Genomic DNA, 27170 nt, shown 5'->3' on the forward strand with positions numbered 1-27170 from the left:
CGTCAAAAAAAGTATTCCATGCAATGGTTCATCAGAACACATCAGAATATTGACGAGTGCAAGGTTTTTTGTATATATGTATATAAATGAGTCCGGCTGTAATATAATTCTATGCGAGACTTCACTGATGGCCCACTTGTCACTCGTGGAATGGGAGACTACCACGTGACATCGTCCTGTTCAAATGAAACCATTTTTGGGTAATTTTAATGTACTGAATTGGTATTTAACTTGAATAATACAATACATTTATGGGACTTTCCAGGAATAACTAAAGTTAAATTAATTATCGAGTAGCACACATGCGACAAATCGTTATACGTGCTATCCTCTTTATTGATGAGGAGATCGTCCGTTATCAGTACCTTCAACTGCTTCATTTTCTTCTTTAGAGGTCGTCCACGTCTGGAATCGCGGTTGACCTTCTTTATGTGACGTATAGATTATCTCAAAAATAAGCGGAATAAGTAAATGAATTGTTTCATCTTTAACTCTTTAAGGGCCGCTTTTTGTGTGAGTTCGGGCGTGTCTTTTAAGAGAAGACTTTAGCTTAAAGGCCTTTGGGCAGTATGAACATGAGTGGAATTTTTCCTCAGTGTGGGTTAGGAAATGTTCGGTGAGATGTCGCTTCTGCTTGAATGACTTCAAGCAGTGAGGGCACGAGTAGGGTCGCTCTCCTGTGTGAGTACGGATATGCATTCGCAAACAGCTGTTTTTTTTAAAGGACTTTTCGCAGAAAGAACACTCGTACGGAAGTTCTCCAGTGTGCGTAAGAATATGCACACTGAGGCCCGATTTTTGCCTAAAGGTTTTTGTGCAGTAAGCGCATTTGAAAGGTCGATCATCAGAGTGAGTTCGCATGTGCGCTTTAAGGCCTTTACGGTTTGGAAACGATTTTGAACATTGATTGCACTGATATGGTCGCTCCCCAGTGTACGCACGAATGTGCGTTTGAAGAGTGTTATGCTTTTTAAACGATTTTGAACAATGAGGGCACTGATATGGTCGCTCCCCTGTGTGGATGCGGGTGTGTTCCATGAGATGGTCTTTTCGTTTAAATGATTTCGAGCAGTCGGAGCACTTAAAGGGTCTTTCCCCTGTGTGCGTACGGATGTGAAGTTGTAGACTTGATTTTTCCAAGAAGGACTTCGGGCAGTGACTACATTTGAACGGAAGAGCCACATCCTTATCATCTTTGTGTATTTTTGCATGGCCGGAAAATTCGGACTGCTGTCCTTCATTGGCTAAAATTTCCGAATCCTCATCTTCAAGATTTTCGCAGAGATCTTCTGTATGCTCATCCTTCTCCAACACCGGGAAATATATTTCATGGCTCTGCTCACAGGTTTTTTTAAGATTGAATGCATTCACAGCATCCTCAAGGCAAGGCGGACATATGTTTTCTGGTAGTAAATCCCCTCGCCTAACCACGTACCCGGTACACTGGGCAATCATGTCAGCAATGCAAGTGTCCCACTTTTGTGTCTCATCGAAAATGTTTGTGCAGGCTTCAGACGTTCCCATGCAAGCTCTGCATAGTTCCCCCATTGTCCTGCAAGTAAATGAATCTTAAATAAAAGAAATACAAGAACGTACCATTACTTGACAACCAATCAATGACAACCAAATTGTGCGTTTTTTTTAAATTTCTTACGCTTCCTTGCTAAAATTGTTTTGTTTTGAGAAAAGAAGAAACAAAATGTGCTGTAATGCGCGAATAACATCTGTTGGACTGTGTTATCGAATCTGTGCAGAGGTTTAAGATTTGGTAACAATATGGGTATTCTTGAAAGTTGTTTATGGATAATTTGGATTAACGAAAACAGGGAAAGGAACTTGAATTACATTTTAATTGTTATTATCTGTTTATTTATAGCTCAGAAAAAAAAGAAACGAAAGCATTTGCATCTGTATATATGTATGTATTATCTAACCTGGACTGTATAATCAATCCGTTTCACAGGTCTGTAGGCGTATATAATATATAAACATCTAATGCGCGGAAGGTGTCACGGATCTTGAGCTTCCTGAGCCATCTTGTGCATGTCGATAACCTGCTGGCTATATCATTTGACACAAATGGGGTCACTCCAAACCAATCTCGAAGCCACTTTCTAGTAGGACAGATTTAAATAATGGTACATAGACTAAGTGTAACGCTTGATAACAACAGTATCCTGTACAATTTAAACTAATTTCTGATTATTTGTGATATAATGAATTAGAATTAATTAAATAATAATAATTAATACATTTTCGGTACTTTCAATAAATTTGTTTGCTTTTTTTTAAGCGATTTCAGGCAGGCTCCGGTTGTCACTATCAATAAAATATACTTTTGAAAACGGAAAGTTAAGCACTCCCGCATTCGGAAACCGCAACATTTTTCCGTTTTCAAAACAATTGCAAATTCCTCACCAAAATGAAAAGTAAACGGCTTTATATACAACAAAACTAATCTTAATTGAAAAATAAACAAAAAATAGATGGCTGTTTGATGCATTGACATGGATTTGAAACCATTACCAGTTCAATTCAGCTTGTGCACTTTTTATAAATAATTTTCATATAAACCAACCTCGAGATTTCATCTGAAAAAATTTTTCTGGGCAAAAACAAAAAGTGAATTCATCTTTACAGCTGTGGCAGCCCGATCTGGCTATCGATAAATCCCTGTTAACCATAACAAGGGGCTTTTTGTATAAGCTGGCACTAACGCGTATGAATAATAGAAATAAGTTTTGCGCCTAACAGTACAGGATGAAATAAACCACACTTCTGCGAATGTCAGAGCGCCTTGAAATGAAAGGTATGACTTTTGGCTGAAAAAGTAAAACGCCAAAGTAAGCGAAAACGGGAGTCTGCCTGTATATGTTTTTATTGTTAATATCGAGACTGTTCTGAATAATAAATCTACTTTTTTATCACTAAATTACATTCAATGTATTATGTCTTCAGCTCGAAATTGTTGCGAATCTTTCGTGAGTGTCCGAATGGTTCATAATGTAGTTCCGTCTGCGAATACCTAAATTATCCCCTTTTAATAGTTGCAATAATGCACTCGCATTCCGAACGTATCCTTTATCTTATCATCGAAATCTTTACAGAGGTTCCAGTTTAGTTTCTAGGAGCGGTGTTATCTCGTCGGGTACTCCACTGGCACACAAGTCATTGCTTGTGTGACTAAGGATGTGTTTTTTGTAGCTTTTGTTATTGGATTTAAATGACTTGGAGCAGTGCAAGCACTTGTACGGTCGCTCGTCGCTCGTCAAGTCATTGTTGCTTGTGTGTTTAAGGATATGTTGTTTGTAGCTTCTGTTATTGTATTTAAATAACCTGGAGCAGTGTGGACATTTATAGGGGTTTTCTCCCGTGTGGATACGACTGTGTACTTGGAGATGGGAGTTTTGTAGAAATGACATCGAGCAGTGAGAGCATTTGTAGGGTCGATCCCCCGTGTGAGTTCGGAAGTGTACATTAAGATGGGATTTTTGTACGAAGGACTTTGAGCAGTCGCTGCATTTGTAAGGTCGTTCATCCGTATGCATTAGAATGTGAGTTTTAAGGCTGCTTTGCATTTTGAAAACTTTGGAACACTGAGGACACTGGTAAGGTGTTTCGTGATCATTCGTGTGCTTCCGCATATGAGCTGTGAGAGCTTTGGTGTTAACAAAGTCCTTGGGGCAGTGAATACACTTAAACGGACGCTCTCCCGTGTGAGTACGAATGTGTTTTTCGAGCTCGTGATTATACGAAAAAGACTTTCCGCAGTACGAACATAGGCAGGGTCGATCCCCTCTGTGGGTAAGCATGTGTCCCATGAGATAGGTTTTTAGTTGAAAGGATTTTGGGCAGTCGGGGCATTTGAATGGTTTGTCACTCGAGTGCGTACGGATGTGTTTTTCTAGATTGGATTTTTGTGCGAAACTTTTCGAACATACGGAGCATATGAAGGGTCGTTCACCAGTGTGGTTACGGAAGTGTAATCTTAAATCGCATTGTCGTGGAAAGGATTTCGAGCACTGCGAGCAATTATACGGCCTCTTTTCAGTGTGCTTACGGATGTGAAGTTGAAGTTCGTCTTTGTCTAAAAAACCTTTTAGGCAAATTTCGCACATTATGTCCTCCATTTTCCTGTAAATAAAAAGAACTTAAATACACGGAATCGACGCACAATAACGAAAACGTACGAAAGTATGCGGACTTTCTTCTTTTTTAATAATTCTTTGCTGAATTGCGACTAGGGCTGGCTATCCAAAATATATTTAAAATATCGATATATCAATATTTTAAGCGATATATATCATATCACTCTGATATGTTAAAAAATAATAGATCATCGATATGATATTTGTTAAATATTTGGCAGCCGTAATACTGACTCTGTATGCGGATAAAACTTATGCTATGTTATCGGAATAATTCGTATAGGATGTTTCAGCGCATGGGTATGCCTGAAAATGAATTACGTTTGTTTTGAAGTAATAAATTCTGTGATTGGATTGTACTGTAATATAAATTAGCTACAAAAGAAATTATTCCCTCTGCTTAAAATACGAGTGCCATACAAAAACAGCTGTTCAACAAGTAACTAAACTGAAATCGGAGTCGTTACAGCTACTGACTTAGCTTTAAATAGAATACATAATCGATTTTACATCAACACAAAATTAAAGAATGCAATTTTAAATTTATTATCATAATTTATTCTATGTATTTAAACTATTCTGTATAACAAATATTTTTTTTTATACATATTTCTATGTAAATGTCTTCAGCCCGAGCTTGTGACGGTTCATCCTTAGTGTCTGCATTCTGGAGCTTCTGCAGAACTCAATTCCTTAGCTTCGTCTGCGAATACTAAAATTAAATTAACGTTGTAATCCCCTGAATTAAAGCATTAATTCACTCGTGAGCCCAAAGGTATCCTTTGTGTAATCTGAGCATGCCAGATGCAAATTGCAAAAATTCTTTAAGGAACTTGGAACAGTGAGGACACTGGGGAGCGGAATAGTCGGATCGGACGAAAGCCCTTAGAGTAGTGACTACATTTGTATTTTATACTTTAAGATTGAAATTTTTCGAAAAGGATTTTCCACATTGGGAAGATAGGAATGATCGTTCACCTGTGTGCGTACGGATGTGTAATTTGAGTTCGTAATTCTTTATACACGACTTTAAGCAGTGGGAACATTGGTAAGGTCTTTTGCCGGTATGTGTACGGATGTGATCCCTGAGATGTGTGCGTTGGGAGAAAGATCTGGAGCAGTGGCTGCATTAGTAGGGTCGCTTACCGGTATGCACACGGATATTCTCCCGAAGAGTTCAGGCAATAATATTGCTTGGATTTTCGCATCTACATATATATAATTTATCTGGATACACACGTATGCGCTAATCAGCATCCGGCGGACCATATGTAAGTAGATAGATGTTTACGTAATGTCATACCCCGTCAAAAAAAGTATGCCATGCAAGAGTTGATCAGAAACACGCTGCAACCAAATATTGACGAGGGAAAGGTCTGTTGTGAGCATCACAGAACATAAGCTGAATATTCTGGCCAGCGTTAAGTACCATCGCCCTGTATCATTTGGGACATAGTATGTACATATGTATGTATATAAATCCGGCTATTTTATAATTCTATGCGAGCCCTCACTGATGGCCCATTTTTCAGAGATAAGCGTGGGAGACTACAGCGCGATATCGTCCTGTTCAAATGAAACCATTTCGATTAATTTTAATGATTTAATTTATATTTAAATTGAATAATACAATACATTTTTGGGACTTTCCAGGAATAACTAAAGTTAAATTAATTATCGAGTAGCAAACATGCCAAAAATCGTTCTGCGTTCTATCCTCTTTATATGATCAGTATCAGTTATCAGTATCTTCAACTGCTTCATTTTCTTTTTTAGAGGTCGTCTGGACTCGCAAGGGACATTCTTTATGTGGCGTGTATATTTTATCTCAAAAATTTAATTTTTCCATCTGTAACACTTTAGGGCCGTTTATTGTGAGTTCGGGTGTGTCTTTGAAGATGAGAGTTCTTCTTAAAGGTTCTTGGGCAGTAAGAACATGTGTGGAGTTTTCCCTCAGTGTGAGTAAGGACATGTTTGGCGAGATGGGGCTTTTGATTGAATGACTTCAAGCAGTGAGAGCACGAGTAGGGTCGATCTCCTGTGTGAGTACGGGTATGTATTTGCAGGTGGCTTTTTTTTTTAAAGGACTTTTCGCAGTAAGAACACTCGTATGGAGATTCTCCAGTGTGCGTACGGATGTGCACACTGAGGCCAGATTTTTGTGTAAACGATTTCGAACATTGACTGCACTGATATGGTCGCTCTCCAGTGTGCGTACGGATGTGTATTTTGAGTTCGTATTTTTGTTTGAACGACTTTGAGCACTCGGAGCATTTGTAGGCTCGTTCGGTGATATGTGTACGGAGGTGAACCCCAAGAGTTCCAGCTAGGGAAAAGGACTTGGAGCAGTGCAAGCACTTGTACGGTCGCTCATCGCTCGTCAAGTCATTGTTGCTTGTGTGATTAAGGATATGTTGTTTGTAGCTTCTGTTATTGTATTTAAATAACCTGGAGCAGTGTGGACATTTGTAGGGGTTTTCTCCCGTGTGGATACGACTGTGTACTTGGAGATGGGAGTTTTGTAGAAATGACATCGAGCAGTGAGAGCATTTATGGGGTCGAACCCCTGTGTGAATACGCATGTGTGCATTAAGATGGGATTTGTATAGGAAGGACTTTGAGCATTCGCTACATGTGAACGGTTTTTCATCCGTATGCATTCGAATGTGAGTTCTTAGGCTGGTTTGATTTTTAAAAACTTTGGAACAGTGAGGACACTGGTAAGATTGTTCTCGTTCCGTCGTGTGCATACGCATATGAGAATTGAGAGATTTGAGCTGAACAAAGTCCTTGGGGCAGTGAATACACTTAAACGGACGCTCTCCCGTGTGAGTACGAATGTGTTTTTCGAGCTCGTAATTATACGAAAAAGACTTTCCGCAGTACGAACATAGACAGGGTCGATCCCCTCTGTGGGTAAGCATGTGTCCCATGAGATAGGTTTTTAGTTGAAAGGATTTTGGGCAGTCGGGGCATTTGAATGGTTTGTCACTCGAGTGCGTACGGATGTGTTTTTCAAGATTGGATTTTTGTGCGAAAGTTTTCGAACATACGGAGCATATGTAGGGTCGTTCACCAGTGTGGTTACGGAAGTGTAATCTGAGATCGCATTTTCGTGGATAGGATTTCGAGCAGTGGGAGCATTTGTGGGGTCGTTTTGGATTATCCGTCTTATCAGTATTATTTCGATGTATTTTAGCATCGGTTTCAATTTGTTGCGATAGCTCACTTTCGTTAGGTGGCGGCTTCCAGTCCTTGTCTTTCGGATCATCACACAGCTCTTCTTCTTCATCCTCTTCCATCTGGGTGAAATATAGTTGATGGCTCTGCTCACAGGTTTTTATAAGATTGAATGCATTCACAGCATCCTCAAGGCAAGGCGGACATATGATTTCTGGTAGTGAGTCACCTCGCCTAACCACGTACCCGGTACACTGGGCAATCATGTCACCAATCGAAGTGTCCCACTTTTCTGTCACATCGAAAATGTTTGTGAAGGCTTCAGACGTTCCCATGCAAACTCTGCATAGTTCCTCCATTTTCCTGCAGGTAAATGAATATTTAATAAACGGAATACAGGAACGCACCATTAATTGATGGAATTTAGTCGATACAAAAATAACAACCAACCAAATTGTGCGGATTTTCTGAATTTCTTATGTTTCTTGCTCGGATTGTTTTGTTTTGAGAAAAATGTAGAAGAAAAATATGCTGTTAGGCGCCGCAAACATATGTTGTAATGTTATTGTTATCGGAATAAATCGAAGGGATGTTTCAGAATAAGGGTATGCCTGAAAATGAAATAGATTTGTTTGGGATTAATAATTTATGCGAAATGACTGCGGATACTATAAAAGCTAGATCAGAGGCTCGGTCTGGACTTGCTTAAAAGGGTAAATATAGAATGGAACGAATTATGAATTTCTTATAATTCATAAGCGCAGGTCAATATGCTATATATGAGCGTTACCAAATTGCAGAAAATGGGAATCTGTTGCACAGAGTTGCCATGCGCACTTCTCCAGTTGAAGGAGAGTTCATGTAAATACCAACATATCGTAACGCAAAAAACTTTTGAATACACACTTTAATAATAAAATAAATTTGCTTTTCATTGGTATATGTACGTAATATTTTTAAATGCGAAGGTATATTTGTGGGGTATTTTTTGGGTTGTCATGGAAAGGTATGGATGGCAGGCAAAAACAGCCAAGGGAAATTACAAGTCTCGTACGAGCCTCACCTTACCATACAGATTGGGACATTTTTATAAACTTCATGGTATGTTGGGAAAAAGGTTGGATATTACATAGCATGCGTTTGGTCTTATGGGCCGTTTTGAGTGTTGTCCATACCTTTTTTTTACCTTTCCGGCAACGAAAATAAAAAACAACTTTTAGTTTTAGCCAAGTCGCACGTGATTGCAGTAAAAGTTTTTTGTTTTTGGATTTTGCTTGAAAATTATGCCTTCTATTATTGCCCTTAGAGCTGTCAAACGATTGATAGTTAAGCCATCGAGAGTTTTGAATATTTTGAAAAAAAAAATCGATACTATCGTGATAGTATCGGGCTCAAATAATTATTAATTATTTTTTCGTTGATATTTACTGGTTACTAACCTGATTAAATAGAGCGGGGATAACCTATTTTTTTTTCTCGGTTTCTGAGGTTCCAGTCACACTCGACAAAACAAATGAAGTGAAATATTTATTTTTCCATATATTAATATACTTTTGAAAATTACCGCCAAATACTGACATTTTTCGCTCTCAATTCGTGGTGGTTTTTCAAAAGTTTCTCTCTTTTCCGAGGTGAAGAGAGCGTTTTCGTGGTGACTTTCCCCTCATTTTCGTGGTGTGGCAGCATGTATCTTACGGTAACGTAGATTCATGGTTGCGACGTTCCCGTAAGATACATTTGATTTGTATAGGAAAAAATTCAGCAGCATGTGGAAATTAAGTAGCAGCATTGTTGTGCAACTTTGGCACGGAATGAGCAACAATCTGCATACCTTGGGAAAATGGATATTATGGACTTGAGATATTGTTTGTAATTTCAGGATCCAATTAATGCAGAAACTACTAAAACACATCAACGAAATTTTGTAGCTCATGGGTACCAATAATAGGTATCAGAACCGGGATAAATGTATATATAAAACACAAAACATTTGCATAGATAGGTAAAAAATTACTTAATCTAACGAAAATGCAATATTAATGTTTTAAAGCAGCCTGAAACAACAAATTTAACATCAATTAAAGGAAATAAGGTATACAAAAGTCCATACGCATAGAAGAAACTAGGTTGACCAGCAACAATGACGTTACATTGCTTTGGCCGTTTTTGTTTGAACCCTATTATCTAAGCAATCCCATTAAAAATAGTTCTGAAAACTAGCCAATCCTTAACAAAATTAAGGAATTTGATAAAATTATTGGTTTATGGCTGAGGGGGCCAACTAGCTAGTAATATTAAACGGAATATCAAAATCGAGGAATATCATGTCACAAAATATTATGGTATGGCAGCCCGCAGCAACTACGAATTGCACGAGTCTGGCAGCGCCACAAAACGACGTCACATTCGTTTTATGTTGTTTTTGTTTGAACCTTAATATATAAACAATCCAATAAAAAGGACTTCTGTAAACTTGCCAATCTTGTAGAAAATTGATGTCTCTATCGGATAAAATTATTTTTTTAGGGCTGAGAGGCCCAACTAGCTAGTAATATTAAGTTCCACTTCAACGATAACGATAAATGATATCAGTTTAGTTCCGTCTCCATCGAAACTTGTCCAACGAAAAACGCGAACGGAGCGCCAGTGCAGGCGACAATAAAAGTATGGGCACAAATTCGTATCAAAATGAAAGTGGAAATCGTGTGATGTCATGTTGACGACAAAACTGTGTTCTGCTCTGCCGTTTTTTGTTAATTGAAACAACTTCCTGCACTGCTGCGCTGCCTACTGCTGCTGTGTGGGTGTGGGCGAGTGTGCAACACGCGCCTGGAATATAATTTTGTTGTTCAAAGTGCGACAAGTGCAAAAACAAACGCACATTTTGGCTTGTGAAAAAGAATTTAATTGAACAGAAATTCCAATTTTCATTACACTTCACTGAAGAGCAGCACAAAAGAGAAAAGGTAAAACGCACACGCACACACCAGCGCAGCGCAGAGCTGAGAACATCACAGTGTGTGTGTGTGTGTGTGTGGAGTTATGAACGCCTCCCCACATTTTGAATGTGTGTGAGTGCGCGCTCCACGTCCGGCATAAACAAAAAGAGACGAAAAACTTTTATTGATTTCCCTCCAAAAACAAAAACAGAGGGAGAACAAGAAATCTACGATTCCGCCCAAGCAACAGGAGAGAGACAGGCGGAGCCGCTGCCACGCCTACGGGCTGCCTTTACCGTCCGATCCAGCCACACTCCCCTCTCCATAAGCAGCACCCTCTTCTCCACCAGCCATGTCCAGTCCCAGCCAAACGGAGGGCAGCCAATCCCTTGAGGAGCTGCGCATGGAAGTGGAGCGTCTGACCCGGGAACTTGACCAGGTTTCCTCCGCCAGCGCCCAGTCCGCGCAATATGGCTTATCCCTGCTGGAGGAGAAGTCGGCGCTGGAGCAGAAATGCGAGGAGCTGGAAACGCTCTACGACAACACCCGGCACGAGCTGGACATCACGCAAGAGGTAAGCGGTGGTCGGGAAAGGGGGGAATATACAGTGGGACATCGTTGAGGTGTACAACAGGCAGTTCAAATATCTGTAAATATCTCATTAAAGGATGGGATTAATCTGTAATCTGTTATATGCAAGTACATTGCGGATCTCCTTCCGGTGAAGCCCTTATCAGACTTCCGTATGTGCTCTTGAAACCTTCGTTACGCAATACACCGGAATCTCCTTTAGCCAGGGTCCACTGTAATCACCATTCTGATCTGTTTCCAAGTATTCGCCACTTATCTGCTATCTTGCTCACCCAACTATTTAGCACGCACACAGACATAGAGCACAAGCGTTTTCACAATCGACTTCAATTTGTCTTGCTGGCAAATTAACTCGCTCACCTGTTGGCCAGTCTCTCTCTTTTCTCTCTCTCTCTGGCTTTTGTCTTTTGCATTACTCTCTTTTGTCTGGTCTGCCAGGTCTACCTGAAATAATCGCTGATCGAACTGAGTCCACTGTCCATGACCATATGGTCACGTGCTGCTTTTCTAAACTGGGCTTGCGGTACTTTTAACCGATTCAGTGCATTCTCTCTCACGCATTCTAACTCTCGCTTTGTCTCTCTCTCTCTCTCCTGAACAAGGTTAATTGGTGCAGGCATAAGGGGTCTTCCTGAAAGTGGTTTTGTTTGGATTTTGATTCGTATCCATGTTCTGAAAATTTAATTTCATGAACAGCTGATTAGCTTGTACTGTAACGTAACTGATACAACTAAAAATTTTAAATATATTTGTGTGTTAAAATGGCTAAATATCGCAAATACTTAATACGCAAGAAAAAACACCTGTAAATAGCTGTAAACGTTAAAGAAAACAAAAATCAAAAACAGCTGTCAATATTACTTCCATTGTTTTAGTTCTCTTGTTTTTGCACGGTCAATCTATTTTTGCAATTTCATTTTGCACCTACGTTTAGCGCCATATTCTCTCTCTTTGTCCCGCTCATGCCCATCAGTTTAAGCAAACTCTCTGCCAATTAGTCGTCGCTGCCGCTTGGCATTTCCGCTGGAATTTCTACCGTTTGGGGTGCCTAGGCGGTTGGATGGAAAAGACAGGAACCGGGCATAGCCAGACGACAGGCAAAGTTTTGTCCCTTTGTCTGCAAAAATCAAATGGGGGAACTATAATCATTCTGCCTCCTATTTTTTTTGTTTGCCATTGCTGACTCTACTTTTCTCTTTGTTTTGTTGATAATTAAAGCGGTTGCTAAAGCAAACGATATTTCTACGGTTATGACTAGCAGGGGAGAGATAAAAAATGTCTGTCTAATTATGCAAGTTATGCGATAATTTTTAATTTGCTTTCAATTGAACGGAAAAATATTTAATTTCGGTATGTAAAATAAGAACTCAAAGTAAAACGTGCAAATTGTGTGTACATAGTTGAGAATATTTTTTTTTTTAATTTCCATTAATATATTTATTATGAAACCGTTCAGGAATGATCAATTTTGTATTAATATTACATATTCATGAAAATATGTGTTGTCGCTCCGTAAAATTATTAAATTAAATTTTAATAAAATATGCATAATATTCACCCACAAACTGTTTTTTGGCCTTAATTATGTCATAACTGCAGGGTTATGCAAAGTTCAAAGATCTGGGGTAAACACTCCCCCAGGGGACGTTAACACCTGCATATTCATGAAAATAATAAAAAGCCTGCCAATTAATTGTAGTTTGTACTTGTGCCCCGCTTGATAGTTTCCAGCTTGTTGGATTTGAACTCAACTGAACTTTTCCGAGAACACAAAAAAACGAGTGCGAGAGGAAACCCCCATGAATGCCTGCCTCTTTTCCTCTTACCCACACAGTTATACTCGTACAAACACATTCACACTCTCTCCCACTCACACATTTTAATGGATGCTTAAAATTAAAAAACGTAACGCCAAATAGATACGCAACGACTTAAACATACCCTATCGTTTTCGACGAGCAGTAAAAGTTACCTTTTTCATCTACGTGAAGTTAAAAAATCAGTTTGAAAATATATATTTTCTATATATGTAGTATTTTGCTGGTATTTATCTAGTATTTTCTGGTACGGTTCATATTTATATCTAGTATACTTATGGTATTTTGTAGTCTTTTACTGATATTATCTAGTGGTTTTTTCTAGTAGACTGAGAAGACTATGGCTATGGGTAATGTTATATGAAAATAAAATGTCGTCTAATGAGTTGATTCTAGTGGGAATGGAATATGTTGTTTCGTTCTATGCGTTACAAACATCTCATGAGCACAAAAATATCCCGAAAGAGTATAGTAATTTTCGCAACGTCGACGACAACGTCACTCCGGGCATTTTTCACTAACTGCAACTCAGGGGCTGGGGCTGTGGCGCATGAGAAGGGGGGAACATATTTCCACTTGTAATCAAGATATCAGCCGTGGGCGACCTCACCGTGAAATGACACAAATCTGAGGGGAATGGTACGATACGACACGGAATGGAAAGTTTCCGCCCTACTGTGACTCCAGAGACCTGTGCCCGGGGCGTGAAATTAGCTTGCTAAAATTAATACATATAATCGAAAAATTACCATGAGACTTGGCCCGGAGGTAAAAATTTTCCCATTGAATGAGTTTTAATGCAATGAGTTTCGATTAGGTCTCGGGATTCCTGCAAATTGGCAACAACTTCAGCCATAGAACAAATATTTGGCCAGGAGAACCTGTCAGCCACAGAGCCAGTTGCCCATTTGGCAATTTATTCAGTTCATAGGGAATCAGAGTTAGTGCAACAAGAGGGGGCAGGGCGATACACACGATGTTGTTCGGACGTTTGTAACTGCGGCAATTAAAATGGGCTCCGAAACAAGGGCCATAAAGCGAACCATGGACGCAGTCCCTCCTCCCATCCACCTCGTACATGAATTTCCTGTCCTGTTTGGTGCTGTCCGGGCGCTGTTCTGTCCGGTTCGTGTGTGTGTGTGTGTGTGTGTGTGTGTGTGATGGCCATAATTTATGGCCCACACGAAGGACATTCCGCCGTAGTGCTGTGGGTTCTGTTCCTGTCGCGGGGCCTGCTGTGTCAACTTTGCTACTTTTTGGGCCCTGGTCGAAACCGAAAAGTTTTTAATACAAATTTAATAATTAATGCCATTATTTGTCGTGGTTTCGTGTGGAATTTCCTAAAGCAAAGTTGTGTGGAATGTTGAAAAACTAACAAAAAGGTTAAAATAGTAGAATTTAAGTGAATTTTCCAAATGGAATTTGTACGTTAGCTGATAGAGAAAATAATTTGCACATAATGTCGGGCACTTAGCATATTTTATAGAAACATTGCGAGCAGTTAAGAGCAAGGACCACCATATTTCCTTTGATGTGTCTTCCAAAAAGTTGAAGAAAACTTGAAAAAATTCACGAATTTAAGTCCAATTAGTGACTTTAAATTGGTATCCTAATTAATGGCTCTGTTTCCATATAAACATTTTCGAAATCAAATCCAAATCAGTCCCATAAATATAATCCCCTCAGCAATGGTGCTTGAATAACCTTAAGCTTAAGCTTCATTAATTTATGGCAGTCTGAATCCTTGCCAAATGCTCAACCAAGCCAAATCCTGGGCAGACAATTACAATTAGAAATGCAACAGCAACATGAAAGCCACAAAATGAGAAACAGGAGTACGAACAGGATCCGGACCAGCAGCAGCAGGAGCAGGATTAAGAGCAGACAGAGCTGAAAAAGGAGAAGAAAAAAAATAGAGAATTATAATGATTTGACACTGATGTTCTGTTCTTTTGGCGCAAATTGCAATTCTACGGCAATCAAACTGGCAGCAGCAACAACAATAAGAGGAAGAGCCGTAACTGCAAGTGGATGCCACACAAAAGGAGGCTGGCGGGCATGGTGGGTTGCAAGGGGTTAAATGTGGCGCTTGAGCACTGACAAAACATGTTTCCGTCGCAGTCAGGCAGCTGCATTTGCATCAGTGGTAGTGGCAGTGGCAGGAGTCGCAGCGGCAAAAGGAAATGAGTAGGAAAAAAGTGTTGTATTTCCCGCCAAGCCCCAACAGCCAGACAGCTCCCCTACCTTCCATTTCCCCAGAGGCCGTTGCAATGAATTGCAAGCAATGAAAATGTAAAGTACACAAAACTTGTGACGATGATGAGCAAAATCTCAGCAAGGATGCTGGGGCGCACACAGGACAACTGTTGTGACAATTGAACTTTTGTAGTCGCAAGTCCTGGAGGGGATCTGGGCGAGAGATGTCGCACAGGATGGGGCTCGTTTGAGAGATGGAATTCTGTCTCCTGGTGGGGTCTAGCCGATGGATACATAGTCCTGTCTCCTGGTGGTGACTGTGCAAGTAAGATGGCTCTGAATCTTGAATGGGGTTTTGGGTGAGTGGCTGTGTTGGTGTGGACCCCAGATTGGTTTGTCCTGCATAATGACTGTGCCATTTATTTGCGTAAACTTTTTGGCGCATCCCCTTTAGGGTTCCGTCTCCTAATTTGACCTCGAGTGTAGTCGTTTCGCCATCCCGTTGCTGGATGCCTGCCAGATGACATTTGCATGGCAATCATCTCCACATCGCTTTCGAAACAGTGTGCCAATGTGCAACCAGATGGATGCAACGCGGAATGACTATTGGCTGTTAAATGGGGGCGAGGATTCCAGTATTCGCTGCATATTATGCAACACACATTGCCAGAATAGATATTACAGTAGCAGAAGAAGCATGAGGAAGAGGATGCTGATGCCGCTGCTGCTGCACTCGGAATAGTTATTTTTATTTCGTTTTATGTGGTTCCGCTCCTTCAAGGATTTGTGGTAGGATGCCCCACGCTGTGTTCTATTTCACATTTCCTGCATTTTTGCTTGAGAGCTCACTGTTTTCTTGGGGCTTGTTTAGGTTGAGGAAATGTTTTGCAGTTCTCTTTTTTAAAGTTTAAGTGTTCTTGTATCCGTGAAAAATGAAAAATTTCACATCTTCAGCTTTAACTTGAGCTTTATTTTCTTTTCTAAAATTTCGTTAAGACTCGTAGAATATTCAATTTAAAAATATAATTTAAAATTCCACTTGTATGGATATGTTAGGACACCCCCAGGTATGCTTCAGGCCAACAGGATTACTCCCTTCATATCCTGCCACTTTAGAGGGTATGCTACATTCCGCTTGCCCCGCAGCTGGCAAATCTCACGGATTCCCATTTCGTTGAGGGCGTAATTTGAGTTCTTTTGTGCCACAGTTTCCATGCTAACAAATTTCCACACACACACACACACATTATTTTCTCTTGCAGTTTTCTCGCTTCTCTGGTCGCCGTTTTCATTTGTCGTTTTATTTATTTTTTGTTTTGTGGCTTTTCTTTTTTCTTCTGTTTGGCGACATTTCAAATTCAGAGAGTGTCATGCCCGTGCATTGACATGGCCACAAATGTGCGTCCATCCACTCTCGCTCTCTCTCTCCATCCAGAGTGTTTGGGGATCTCTCTCTCTCTCACTTTGTGTGTGTGGGCTAGAGATTATGCCAGAGACCATAACAAACAGTACACTGAGGAAAAAAAGCTTAGCTAGGAAATAGTTTCCGAATCTTATTTGAAGAATTTTGTAAATCTTTGAGGATTCATGGTAAAATAAAATGGAAAGTGGAAGATACATATGTATGTTTATAGATATTGAAATAAGATTGAAATAAATAGAAGATGGATGGAAGATAGTTTAAAGATAGTTGGAAGATTATTTGAAGATGGATGGAAGATCATTTTGAAAATAGATGGAAGATCATTTGAAGATAGATGGAAGATCATGTGAAGAAATGTAGATTGAAGATAGTTTGAAGATAGATTGAAGAATCATGGAAAACTATTTGAAGATTAAAGATTAAATGAAAGATAGCTGGCAGCTAGATGGAAGATCATTTGAATACCTTTTTTAGATAGATGGAATATATGGATTTAATTTGTGCAATTCTTGAAGCAACATTTACGAGATATCTTTATATATCTTTTTATACGTGTGTCTCGACAATAACGTTACGACACGGTACCCCTACTTTTGCCTGTGCACAAAACCGTTTATTGTTGATTGTTATTTGTGTTGCATTCGTAGGCTGTTACCAGATTTAAATTTACTCCGCTGCGTTCCATGAGAGTGAAGCGGCCGTTGCCGTCTCAGTCGTCGGTTCACGAGATGGGCGTGGTGTCGCCCCCATGGAATATGCAATATATACAATCTGTTCAGTCATTCATGGCATACTTTATCAACATTGGGGAGCATAACCACCCATAGCAGACCTCACCCCACCCAGTCTTCTGTATCCGTAGCACTGCAGGAAAATGAGGAAGAGGTGGAAAATTGTTACGGTCGCCCATTGCCGGTACGGACCGTACCCTGCTGTTCCCACCCAAGTGCGCAGCCACATTGCGCTCCAAAATTCTGCTCATCGGCGTCATAATGTGGGCAATCTGGTCTATTTTTAGTGCCTGTTCGGCCAGGAGGAGCTGTGGCTGTTTCAGTGGGAAACCAAACATTGCAACATCATTTCATCCAGATGGGGATAGAGAGGGACAGAGACAGAGATGACGGCAACAGCTGTTGCTGCCACAGCCTCCTGCCTCTCCACTCTCGGTTCATTTGAACGGGATATCGCTGCGTCTAATCCAACCGCAGATACATTGTGAAATGTTCTATTAGACACGAGGATGGGGGCATAGGCCCGGACACGGACCCGGTGTCTGGTCTGGCGCCATACTATGTGGAGTGCCTCTTCTGGTGTGCCTCCTCTGTTTGGCCTCTTCTGAACTGTGTTAATATTTGCTCGACTTAATTAAAAATCTTTTCTAATTTGCATAAAGTTTATGCCGTCATTTGTTTGTGGCCTGTTGCCCGGTCTATGGCGTCACTTCACATGGCTGGAGAGGGTGCACTGTGAGAAATATGTGCGGTATTTGTGGGAATATTGTAGATATTAAAGGATATGATATTCTATTTATAGAGTGTAATTGCAATGTTTCTGAAATTTAAACTGAAATTGAAGAGAAATATGCTTTAAAATATAGAATGGAATTATTTTTACCCAAAATAAAGGCAGGAAAGTCTTGAGCATTTAAAATAAATGGATATAGCGTTCGATTAGTCTCCAGAAGTATCGAAAACTCGATTGTAAGCATATTGTAGAATTGGGATCCCAAATACAAAGAAGATCGTTGGTAAATTCCATTTTACAATCTTTCAAATTCGATTTTTTGCTAATGTATTCCTACAATATTTTGCCTTGTGATGCTTTCCTTATCTCTGAGATGTCAATGTTGATTACATGAAAGGTTGACTTATAGAACACGTAACTTGCTCTGAAAAATGTCTGAATAGAAACAAAGTTTGCATAAGAGTGTGAATGTTTCTATTAGATTATATACAAGTTATACAATCTGAGCCAGAATAAAACGAAAGGAACTCACCTTCCCTTTCCTTTATGATCGATGCGTTGCTGGCCTTTGTTTAGGTTCATAAATGTAATACGAATGAGAATCAGAATGTAAGGATCTCAATTAGCCGATGTACATATTTCCCATCTTTCACTACGGATGGCTATTCCTGTTTGGGTGTAAGTTTGATGTAGAACAACCAACTAGCGTTAAGAATTAACAAATCATTACTCGTAGAAATGATTCCACCTATGGAAATGTTATGTGATCTTTATTATCTGACACCATAGAAGCTGTCTCGAAGAATATGTATAGGGATCTCTACTGTATGGATAATGCACTTTGTTAAATTTGAAAGAAATGCTTTTAAAATCCGCCCTCATTTCAGATTCTTTGTTTGTTGATTATCTCACACTTGCCCCACCCTACATTCTCCCAGCTCTTTCCCTATTAGCCATCTCTCTTTCTTTCCCCTCTTAACTAAAGAGGCGCCTTGCCATTCGGTTGCATGAACGAACGTGCGACAGCTTTTAGGCAGCTGAAATTCCATCCGACTCTTGCCTTGGCCTTTTGTTTGCTTTCTCTTTTAGGTTGGCCGCCTATGCAGCCCTCTGTACCCCCATAACCCCTCTTCCTTCCGCTTCGTATTACACTAATTAACGAAATGCACTTGGCTTAAAACAGCCCGCCGCCCGAGCGGCTAGAGAGGGCCGCGAGGCGAGTGATTGTGGGTGTGTGCGATTGTCAAATTGAGATTGCAGAAACAACAAGAGGAAAAGCGTTGGTTGACGTCGCCCCAGAGCCGTCAACGATAATTATACGGCCACAGTAAAAACTAAGGGAAATGAAAGGAGTGGGCCAACGAGACCCGGCTTATCAACGGGTTAAGGGTAGACACGACTGGCGTCATTTGGTTGCCTCTGCCGCCTGCTAATTACACAGCATTTAAAACGGAAGACAGAGAGAACCCAGAAGAAAGGCCCAAATGAAACTTTTCACTGGTCCTTAATGCAGTTTCCTCTATTCTCGCTTTTCCTTTCCTTTTCGTGGTCTCTCCTCGTGGGGCAATGTGGTTGGTACTCTGTGGTTCAAACATTCTGGCTTCTCTCTAGCTTTGAGCTCGGTCTGTAGAACTCCCACTCATGATTTCTGGCCGCGTTTTGATGATGAAACTTTGTGAAGCACGTACTCGAAATGGGCCCATAGAAAACTGGCAGACAGGCAGACGGGGTTTGAGATTTCAATTAAAGCCGCCATAAGGTTTATACACCCCCCAAATACGGTGGGAGCAGACCACACCCAACCCCATCCACCCGGCGTCCATCCACTCCCTGACCATATGGACATGCCGCATGCCAACAGTCAGCTGCGTCTCCAGCGGCCAGTTAAGGGCTTGGCCTGGCCCCCATACACATTATGTATACTCCTCGTATATTCGTACATATTTACCTTGTTGGCCAAACAGACGGCCATGGCTCTCGTCGTCCTGGGTACTGGGTGTGCCCCCCATTAACCTTTATGTGCTTCCGAGCGTCTTTAATGCGCTTACCGACACTACTGGCTCTGCCACTGCCCAGGCACGCAATTAACGAAAATTCAATAAATGCGAACGACAGCGTCCCGGGAATCCCAGCGAGCAGCTAGCTTATACATCTGCATCAGGGAGATAGCAGTGCACTGCAGAGGGAGAAAAATAATACACGAACATGATTAAGGAAATATTTTTCAATCAGAAAATGCGAATGTACTCATCCTTTAGGGAAGTAGAGATAGATGGGATTATAGTGCGTTGGAGTAGAAATATTTTAACATTTACCAACTATGAGTATCCACTTTTCTATTGGTCTAAATCAAAAGCAAACGTTTCACCAGCTCCCTCCCAATGCTTATATACCCAAGAGATTAAAGCGTATTGGTGCTACGGAATTTAATGAAAAATGAAACCAAGTGAAAGGCAGTGAGCCACAGCAAAGGTCCCTAGTGGTAAACGCCCCTCGTCGAAGCAACCCAAGCGAACCACACCCTTTCGAACACCCATCATGCCCCGCCATAACTTACACATGCAAATTACTGCAATAAAAATCCAATGGCTGGGGCTGCTGGAAGGAAACTTTTATGATTACTACTACTGTGCTGTGCCATCTTTACGCCGCCCCATCTGACACCTCGCTCATCCCTCTCCTCCGTTCGGTTGTTATCCATTTCAGGCCCTCACAAAGTTCCAAAGCTCACAGAAGGTCACCAACAAGACGGGCATCGAGCAGGAGGATGCACTGCTCAATGAGTCCGCGGCCAGGGAAACCTCGCTCAATCTGCAGATCTTTGATCTGGAGAACGACACGAAACAGCTGCGCCATGAGCTGGAGCGTGTGCGGAACGAGCGCGATCGCATGCTGCAGGAGAACTCGGACTTTGGTCGGGACAAGAGCGACAACGAGGCGGATCGACTGCGTCTCAAGTCCGAGTTGAAGGATCTTAAGTTTCGGGAGACGCGTATGCTCAGCGAGTACTCGGAGCTGGAGGAGGAGAACATATCGCTGCAGAAGCAGGTCTCCAATCTGCGTAGCTCGCAGGTGAGTCCATCTGGCAATAGATAGGAATGCTATAGGAAGATGAAATAACAAAATGATTTGTGTTCTTCTCTTTTAGGTGGAATTTGAAGGTGCCAAACATGAGATTCGTCGTCTCACCGAAGAGGTTGAGCTGCTGAATCAACAGGTCGATGAGCTGGCGAATCTCAAGAAGATTGCCGAAAAGCAAATGGAGGAGGCCCTGGAGGCATTGCAGGTGCAGCATTTGAATGATTAAATGTATCCATAAATACTGATTCAATATCATTCTGCATTAGGGGGAACGCGAAGCAAAGTATGCGCTGAAGAAGGAGTTGGATGGCCATTTGAATCGTGAGTCCATGTATCACATCAGCAATCTGGCCTACAGCATACGCAACAATATGGAGGACAATGCCAGCCAGAATTCGGATGGCGAGGAGGAGAATCTAGCACTGAAACGCCTGGAGGCTGACCTGAGCACCGAACTGAAATCTCCCGATGGCACCAAATGCGATCTCTTCTCCGAAATCCATCTGAACGAGCTGAAGAAGCTCGAAAAGCAGCTGGAGAGCATGGAGAACGAGAAAACCCATCTGACGGCCAATCTGCGGGAGGCACAAACGAGTCTGGACAAGTCACAAAATGAGTTGCAGAACTTCATGTCCCGCCTGGCACTATTGGCCGCCCATGTGGATGCTTTGGTGCAGCTCAAGAAGCAGATCGATGTCAAGGACCAGACGGCTGGACAGGACCAGAAGGACGAACTGCAGCAGCAGCTGCGGGCAATCATCTCGCAGTACGCCAACTGGTTCACGCTCTCAGCCAAGGAGATCGATGGCCTCAAGACTGACATTTCCGAGCTTCAAAAGGGGCTGAACTACACGGATGCCACCACCACGTTGCGCAATGAGGTGACCAATCTGAAGAACAAGCTCCTGGCCACCGAGCAAAAGTCCCTGGATCTGCAGAGCGATGTGCAGACCCTCACGCACATCTCCCAGAATGCCGGCCAGAGCCTGGGCTCGGCGCGTAGCACTCTGGTGGCCCTCAGCGATGATTTGGCTCAGCTTTATCATCTGGTCTGCACTGTCAATGGGGAGACGCCAACGCGTGTCCTACTGGATCATAAGAGCGATGATATGAGGTTAGCTTGGTATAATAGAATATTCCTTCATAGAGTTATTTGTAATCGTTGTAATTGTATTCCCATTGTAGCTTTGAGAACGATTCGCTTACTGCCATCCAATCGCAGTTCAAGTCTGATGTGTTCATTGCTCGTCCACAAATCGTTGAGGATCTGCAGGGTCTGGCCGATTCGGTGGAGATCAAGAAGTATGTGGACACGGTCAGCGACCAGATCAAGCATTTGAAGACAGCTGTGGAGCATACCATCGATTTGAACAAACACAAAGTTCGTTCCGAGGGTGGAGATGGTGAGTGGGACTCTCTTGAGTATGAAAGCATTATCGTTTATAAGGATTATCATCTATTACAGCTGTGGAAAAGGGCAACACCGAGGAAATGGAAGAGTTGCAGGAGCAAATAGTCAAGCTCAAGAGTTTGTTGTCGGTGAAACGCGAACAAATCGGAACCCTGCGCAATGTGCTCAAGTCAAACAAACAGACCGCCGAGGTGGCTCTCACCAATCTCAAGTCCAAGTACGAGAACGAAAAGATCATTGTCAGCGACACCATGTCCAAGCTGCGTAACGAGCTCCGTTTGCTCAAAGAGGATGCAGCTACCTTCTCCAGTAATTATCCAGCAATAAGTTGCCGTGTTTCTCCTACTTAATCATTTTTTTTTTTGTTTTTGTTTGCTTAGGTTTGCGTGCCATGTTTGCTGCACGCTGCGAGGAGTATGTCACTCAGGTGGATGATCTGAATCGCCAGCTGGAGGCTGCCGAGGAGGAGAAGAAGACTCTCAATCAGCTGCTGCGTCTGGCTGTCCAGCAGAAGCTGGCCCTCACACAGCGTCTGGAGGAGATGGAAATGGATCGGTGGGTGCATTTGGGTCGCTAAAAGTCAGCCATCAATCCCTTACACACACACACACACATCTGTCACTGTCACATAAAGTTCTGTTATGTTCTCCCTTGAATCCCTCCCAATTCCTGAGACTCCAGCATTCGGTAAGCATTTGCAAATTGCAACCCAAAGGCTTTGCATGTCTGCCGCCTTCCTGCCTGCTAACCCGTTGCTGGAATCCGCCTAATCCCAAGAATACCCCGCTGTGCGCTCATCAAAATTTATAGTGTTGAAACAATGGGGACCAAAAATAACCATTGTTGTCTTGTTCACTTTCTATCTACTCACAAAACTAACAACTTTCTTTCGTTTCCTCCCCACCCAAACAGCGAAATGCGTCATGTGCGTCGTCCGATGCCACCGCAGAGCGGCACACGCGGCAAATCCTCGTTCAGTACACGTCCATCGAGCAGGAATCCAGCGAGCAGTAATGCCAATCCCTTCTAACATAAAATCAGCGTGCAGCGTAAACTTTTGGCTTTAGTTTATACTTTGCTTAAGTTGTAAGTTCGTTGGAGTTCCTTCAGAGAGAGAGAGAGAGAGATACATAAAGAGATCAGCCCCCTGCAGCAATACAGCAACACAAAAACGTACTGCAGATTGAGAACGATTTGAGAACGAAGCTATAACTATTCTCCATCTAACTACTATAACTATATATTTGTTTGTATTGTATTTGTATTTATTGAAAGTTTAGTTAGAATGAAAGTTTTGTGTTAGACAAGATCGAAAGCAGTAAATGGTTATTAACGGTTAGTTACTTAAACGTCCAATTAATTTAATTAAAACGAAACGAAAAGTGTGAGGTAACGAGAAGATATAACGTAACGAATTGTATTTTTCTAAATGCGAATCACATGTACTATATGTATTCGATAGCGTCCTAGTATGATTTCAATCTGAGTTTTGTTAAGTTTCGCGTTGATTATTTGATTTTTGTTATCAACGCTGTGCGCAAGCAAAGAAAAGTAAAAAAACAAAAAAACGAGAGAAATTGATAAACAATGTTGACGTTGAACAAACGAAATTGGTATTGGCAATTGTGGTATCATGTATTGTATTAATTGGCCTGCCCTGCCCGATAACCAAGAGTATTTTCACAAGGGTTCGTACAGTCGTACCCCCTAAAAATGTACGTAACACGAACAAGAGGAGAAGACCCCTCCCTCCTCGCCGAAATGTATATTATCGATGGTGTTCGCAAGCCATTGTTGTACCAACACTGTAGCAAACAAGCTACAAAGTCTCAAAGACGATTCTGATGATGATTATTTGTATTTATAGAGCGCCACTGGGGTCTCGCGAAAATGAAGAAATTGTAGGAAATTAATTATTGTTTGCAATGGAGAAAAAAAAACCTAGTTTTTTTTGTGGTTCACACTTAGCATTAATTGCAGAAATAACATATGATTTGTGCATTATTATTTAATTTAATTAATAAATTACAAACACACAAAAATATCAAGCAAGTAAATAAGAATTTTGTTTTCATTTCCAATGAGTTTTGTTATTTTTGTTGCTGTAGGAAAATATAGAATATCTTGTGCCACGCCACGCCTAATGAAACCATTAGACGAACTTACGATCATATATTCTTTCAGCAGCAACAAGCTCTTATGGCCTTAATATAATACACACTTTATGGTTTAACACACACACAAAATAAATAACTTTGGTGATTACCAAGCAGCTTAACCGAACATACAAAATAGCGAGACAAAGCGTTAAAGTTTAAATAAATATTATTATCGTAGCTAATTAAACACGAAAGTAGTGTCCAACCAACAGAGCACATTATCTAGTAGCAGTACCCATCCAGTCTACCCTCCAAGAGATGGAAACTTTGTTGCTTCATTTTGGGTTTACGATGTTTCGTTTTCGTTGTCAATCGAAAGAGGTGGAGATTCTACATGAAATTTATATATACAAGATCGTATATTGTGTAAATTACCGAGCCATTAAATTGAATTTATATTTAAAGTACACAAACGACACTGAAACACACACACACTCAGACACACAAACACACAACGTCCATTCATGCATTCACAGATAAAAACTCCTCGGAGTTGCCTATGAACAAATTATTTATGAAAAAAAACCAAACTCTAACCAATTGTAAATATATTTATATACATATGGAAGTTAGTAGAGATATCGAGCCAGAAACAAAAGCAAAGCAAAACAAACAGAAAATACATACATATTTCAAAATAATGATTTTATTGTAATTTTTACCGTCCCTTTTTGCGAACGAACTAAAAAATACAAAGTCTATTTATGCAAAACCAATCACTGAACCAATAACGAACAAAAAAAAAGCAACTTTCAGTTCATCAGAGATCATATATTAAGCTACTCAAATACCATAAAATAAAACTACCTACATACATACATCGATTGATCGTTCATCCAACCAGCCAAAATATTGATAGCCAATATGGATACTACATACATACATTAAAATAAAACATACATACATATGACATAAAGATATTTCAATTGCGAGTAGGCGACCATGGATGATAGCCGCCGCCAAAGAGAGAGATAGAGTGGTGGTGGTGGCGTCACAAAAAGCAAATAGTTTTCTATTTCCCAAAAACCAAAACACACACAGAATGTAAGAGTAAAGCAATTGAATTTAAGATTTGAAGGATGTTTAATGTAAGTTTTACGATAAATTGCCGGCAAATTGCAATAACTTTGCGTGTGGTAACTGTGGACATATGAAAAATTCAACCGAATGTGCAAGGATAAACGAAGAGATGAGCATTAATTATACAAATTACTTATTACAAGATATGTGAAAATAAAGAAATTAGCAAATACATTTGAGTGTTTTTATTGGGAAGTGGGCTGTGCCGAACAGGCAATGGGGAAGTATGCATTTCAAAGCATTTTAGTTGAATTTAGCATTTATTTACGAGTATTCAAAACGTTATTATGTTTGTACATATATTTGATTGTGGTTCATGCCACACCTATGTAAATTTCTTTATGTAAAAGTTGAAAAATTCAATGGATCTCAAAAAGATATTGGCTCAATGAATTTTAAATGTTACTTCCTCTGTGATAAGTATTTTTGTGAAAAGTACGAACATTTAAATATCTTTAACCACCACGATTTTCGTATGTATTTCTTATCGGTATTTCAACTCACAGAGAAACTCTGTGCGATGATTAAATATTTGCGGAAAATAAAGAGATGTGCATTTGACAGTTGGTGGGAAGTATGACTGTTACTTAAGAACAAATTACAAATTTCTATGGGAAATATATATAAAATATATCATATATTGATGGTTAGCAACCAGGGAGTAGTTTCGTAGTTTTTATATGTTTCGGAACGGATTAAATTCTGTAATCACCTCGATTTTGAATGTTACTTATTATCGGTCTTGCACTATCGAAATTTACTTGGGGAAATTAATAAAAATGAAAATATTTTCTATTTTTAATTTATTATATGCATGTATGTTTAATAATACTGTTGTTAGGGGATTGTTCAAATTTTATCTTGGCAATGAATAAGTCAAAACAGCTCCTGCATGAATCATCGTTCTTTTCACTTCACGGCAACGATACCAAAATAAACAAAACTCGATGTGGGAGTCACGAGGCCAAGAAAACTACCGATATTTCGGCCAGGCCAACAGAAATGTATAGATGAACGACCTTGGCCCTATCGAGCAGATGACAAAGAATTCGATACACTCGTGCACGAAAGCAAACGAGCGATAAACATTTGCATTAAGGGTAACGTAACATAAACAAATATACGAATACGGACAGAGACGAGACCGGAGATGAATGTGAATGCATACTCGTATATTTTTTACTCCAAACAGCGAGAGAGAACAACAAAGAACTGTATAGTAATTGTCGACAAATCGCACTCCTCAGTACGTATTTATGTATGAACAAAGGGAATGAACTATGTGCTAGTTATCTGTTATGGTTTTTGTAATTTCAATCAACTATTAAGAATGCACGAAATGTACTCACTTTGAGTTACCAAGATACCTTCTACTAGCGTAAAGAAAATGCAACTGTACGGAGATCTTCAAAATAGTCACCATTATTACAAGATAAAAGATTTAACTAATCAACATTAATCAGTAAGTTGAAATAAAAACGAAAAATATTACGATCATCACAAAGAATACACGATGCAGCCACAATTTCTTCAGTTTATTCAATCTCGTGCTTCTGCTTCTGAAGAAAATGCCTCAAAAACAGAGTTTCCAATGGATTTAAACCATAAATCTTTCAATGATATCGAAGAGATGCCTGACACGATCAGGTTTACATTCAAATGGCCAAAAAATGATGATCGG

At 40.5% G+C, this 27170-nt stretch overlaps 4 protein-coding genes across 7 annotated transcripts; 1 reads left to right on the forward strand and 3 right to left on the reverse strand.

Annotated features, from left to right (window-relative positions):
- Positions 1 to 307: 307 nt before the first annotated feature.
- LOC111079445 (zinc finger protein 239-like) lies at positions 308 to 1724 on the reverse strand. Of its 3 annotated transcripts, none has more exons than XM_022374620.2 (2): positions 1655 to 1724; positions 308 to 1552 (listed from the first exon to the last, which is right to left on the reverse strand). In XM_022374620.2, the coding sequence occupies exon 2, from the start codon at positions 1546 to 1548 to the stop codon at positions 496 to 498; it is 1053 nt and encodes a 350-aa protein (XP_022230312.2). In that variant the 5' UTR covers positions 1549 to 1552; positions 1655 to 1724; the 3' UTR covers positions 308 to 495. The 3 variants fall into 3 exon arrangements, with proteins under 3 accessions (XP_022230312.2, XP_022230310.2, XP_022230311.2); XM_022374618.2 differs by having other exon boundaries at positions 1611 to 1710; XM_022374619.2 differs by having other exon boundaries at positions 1603 to 1666.
- Positions 1725 to 2297: 573 nt separating this feature from the next.
- LOC121404443 (gastrula zinc finger protein XlCGF52.1-like) lies at positions 2298 to 4283 on the reverse strand. The gene is made up of 2 exons (XM_041593914.1): positions 4191 to 4283; positions 2298 to 4134 (listed from the first exon to the last, which is right to left on the reverse strand). Exon 2 carries the CDS (start codon positions 4128 to 4130, stop codon positions 3102 to 3104), a length of 1029 nt encoding a protein of 342 aa, XP_041449848.1. The 5' UTR covers positions 4131 to 4134; positions 4191 to 4283; the 3' UTR covers positions 2298 to 3101.
- Positions 4284 to 5661: 1378 nt separating this feature from the next.
- LOC111082147 (zinc finger protein OZF-like) lies at positions 5662 to 7934 on the reverse strand. 2 transcript variants are annotated; one of them, XM_041593906.1, is made up of 3 exons: positions 7779 to 7934; positions 7378 to 7691; positions 5662 to 5714 (listed from the first exon to the last, which is right to left on the reverse strand). In XM_041593906.1, the coding sequence occupies exons 2-3, from the start codon at positions 7685 to 7687 to the stop codon at positions 5677 to 5679; spliced, it is 348 nt and encodes a 115-aa protein (XP_041449840.1). In that variant the 5' UTR covers positions 7688 to 7691; positions 7779 to 7934; the 3' UTR covers positions 5662 to 5676. The 2 variants fall into 2 exon arrangements, with proteins under 2 accessions (XP_041449840.1, XP_041449839.1); XM_041593905.1 differs by lacking the exon at positions 5662 to 5714 and having other exon boundaries at positions 5759 to 7691; positions 7779 to 7928.
- Positions 7935 to 9916: 1982 nt separating this feature from the next.
- LOC111075254 (protein bicaudal D) lies at positions 9917 to 25656 on the forward strand. Its single transcript, XM_022368416.2, has 8 exons — positions 9917 to 10841; positions 20465 to 20830; positions 20907 to 21044; positions 21106 to 21953; positions 22025 to 22242; positions 22305 to 22559; positions 22631 to 22805; positions 23163 to 25656. Exons 1-8 carry the CDS (start codon positions 10620 to 10622, stop codon positions 23278 to 23280), a joined length of 2340 nt encoding a protein of 779 aa, XP_022224108.2. The 5' UTR covers positions 9917 to 10619; the 3' UTR covers positions 23281 to 25656.
- Positions 25657 to 27170: the final 1514 nt, after the last annotated feature.

This window comes from Drosophila obscura, unplaced genomic scaffold, assembly GCF_018151105.1.
Source record: "Drosophila obscura isolate BZ-5 IFL unplaced genomic scaffold, ASM1815110v1 contig_200, whole genome shotgun sequence".
NCBI lineage: Eukaryota > Metazoa > Arthropoda > Insecta > Diptera > Drosophilidae > Drosophila > Drosophila obscura.